The 1,616-nt window shown below is 47.8% G+C and overlaps 1 protein-coding gene across 1 annotated transcript; it reads right to left on the bottom strand.

Annotated features, from left to right (window-relative positions):
* Window positions 1-568: 568 nt before the first annotated feature.
* LOC104927433 (leucine-rich repeat-containing protein 52) lies at window positions 569-1,217 on the bottom strand (the record flags this gene model as incomplete). The annotated part of the gene is made up of 1 exon (XM_027276658.1): window positions 569-1,217. A coding segment is annotated over exon 1 (649 nt), but the record flags the coding sequence as incomplete, so codon positions are not given.
* Window positions 1,218-1,616: the final 399 nt, after the last annotated feature.

The raw sequence follows: 1,616 nt of genomic DNA on the forward strand, positions 1-1,616 counted from the left end.
ACTTCCATCATGAACAACTCCTCTCACCTCCTGCATGAGACTGTGGAGGCCTTAAACAGCTCCTTCAGCAACAGACTGATACTCCATGTAAGAAGGAGCTCTACCACAGGTCTTTCATTCCAACAGCTGTCAGACTCTTTAACACCAGCATGACTTCATGAGTATTTTCTTATCAATCCTACGAGCTGCTGTGCTTATTTTATCTCTTATCTTATTTCAATTTATTTGTATTATTTAATTACAATAAAATGAATAATGAATGCATCATTCATCAACTATTCATAACACCATTAGTTAGATCTTGTCTGAATTTGCTGTGCTCCATAAAAGTTTTCATATGTACATTGGCTGTTTATTGAGGGCAGCCACAAGCAACAAACAATACCAACAGTTTACATAACCGAGTATTATCTAATAATTAATAACTGGAGCAGCAGTTCTTCTTCGTGATTGGCTCTCTGGGATCTATTCATTTGATATTGAGGGCAAAGCAACAGTAAAGGTCAGTGTTGTGATTATGACACCTTATATGATATTAGAATAAAATAAAATAGTTGACTAATAAAACCTTGAAACTTGAAGCCCTCCAGGTGGACCCACAGGCACAGATCCTCGTTGTCGCACTCGCAGCTCCATGGGTTCCCGCTGAGCCCCATAGAGCGCAGGGCAGGCAACGCGATCAGGGTGGTGATGTTTAGGACTGTCAGGTTGTTCCGGCTCACATCCAGCACCTGAAGAGCCGCGTTTTCAGCAAAAGCGTCCTGGTGAATCTCCGAGAGCCCCGGGTTGTCCGTCATTCTAAGCATCACCAGGCTCGCCAAGGGGCCAAACGTCCTGTCCTCGATCCGGCTCAGGGTGTTGAAGGAGAGGTCCAGGTAGGCTAGCTTCCGTAGATTCCCAAACGTGGACTCAGATATCTCAGTCAATGAATTGTTGCTGCAGTCCAGATACACAAGATCAGAGAGGTAGTTGAGCGCAAGCGGCGGCAGCTCCACGATGCGGTTGTTGGAGATGATGAGCTGCCGCGTGGCCAGCGGCAAGTTGACCGGGAAGGAGGTCAGGTGCTGCCCAGCGCATTGAACCACCAACTGGTCATCACATACACACCTGTCCGGACAACCCGTGGAGAGCACCGGGGATGTGTTCACCCCAGAGGTGAGGAGTAGCAGAACTATGAGCCGCAAGGGTTGCGCACTTGGCTGCGGGGCAAGACGCATGACACCGCCAAGGGCTTCATCCACCCCGTTTGGAGAGAGTCAGATGCAGTCACATTCTTCATTGATACATCCTCTCCTGGTTGTTTGCCCCAGAAATTATACCCACAGAGGTCAGACCTAACACTTGCCCGTGGCAACCTCTTGCGCGTAATGTCTCAGTTCATCCTGTCGTTGGTTCTGGATCCGGCGCGCATCCACTATCTGGAACCTGACAACCAGATGCCTTCATGCTGTTTCAGATTCCACTGATTCATCGGGTTTCCTCCGTCAGAACATATCTATTCACACGTTGTAAACGCTCACAACGTCCTTTAATTGTGCACGGCTTTGCAATGATCACGGTCAGTTGTTCCAGAACATGTTTGCCATCGTCTCGCTTTCCGAAACTGAATCCAAAAG

The sequence above is a fragment of the Larimichthys crocea genome, unplaced genomic scaffold (assembly GCF_000972845.2).
Source record: "Larimichthys crocea isolate SSNF unplaced genomic scaffold, L_crocea_2.0 scaffold508, whole genome shotgun sequence".
NCBI lineage: Eukaryota > Metazoa > Chordata > Actinopteri > Sciaenidae > Larimichthys > Larimichthys crocea.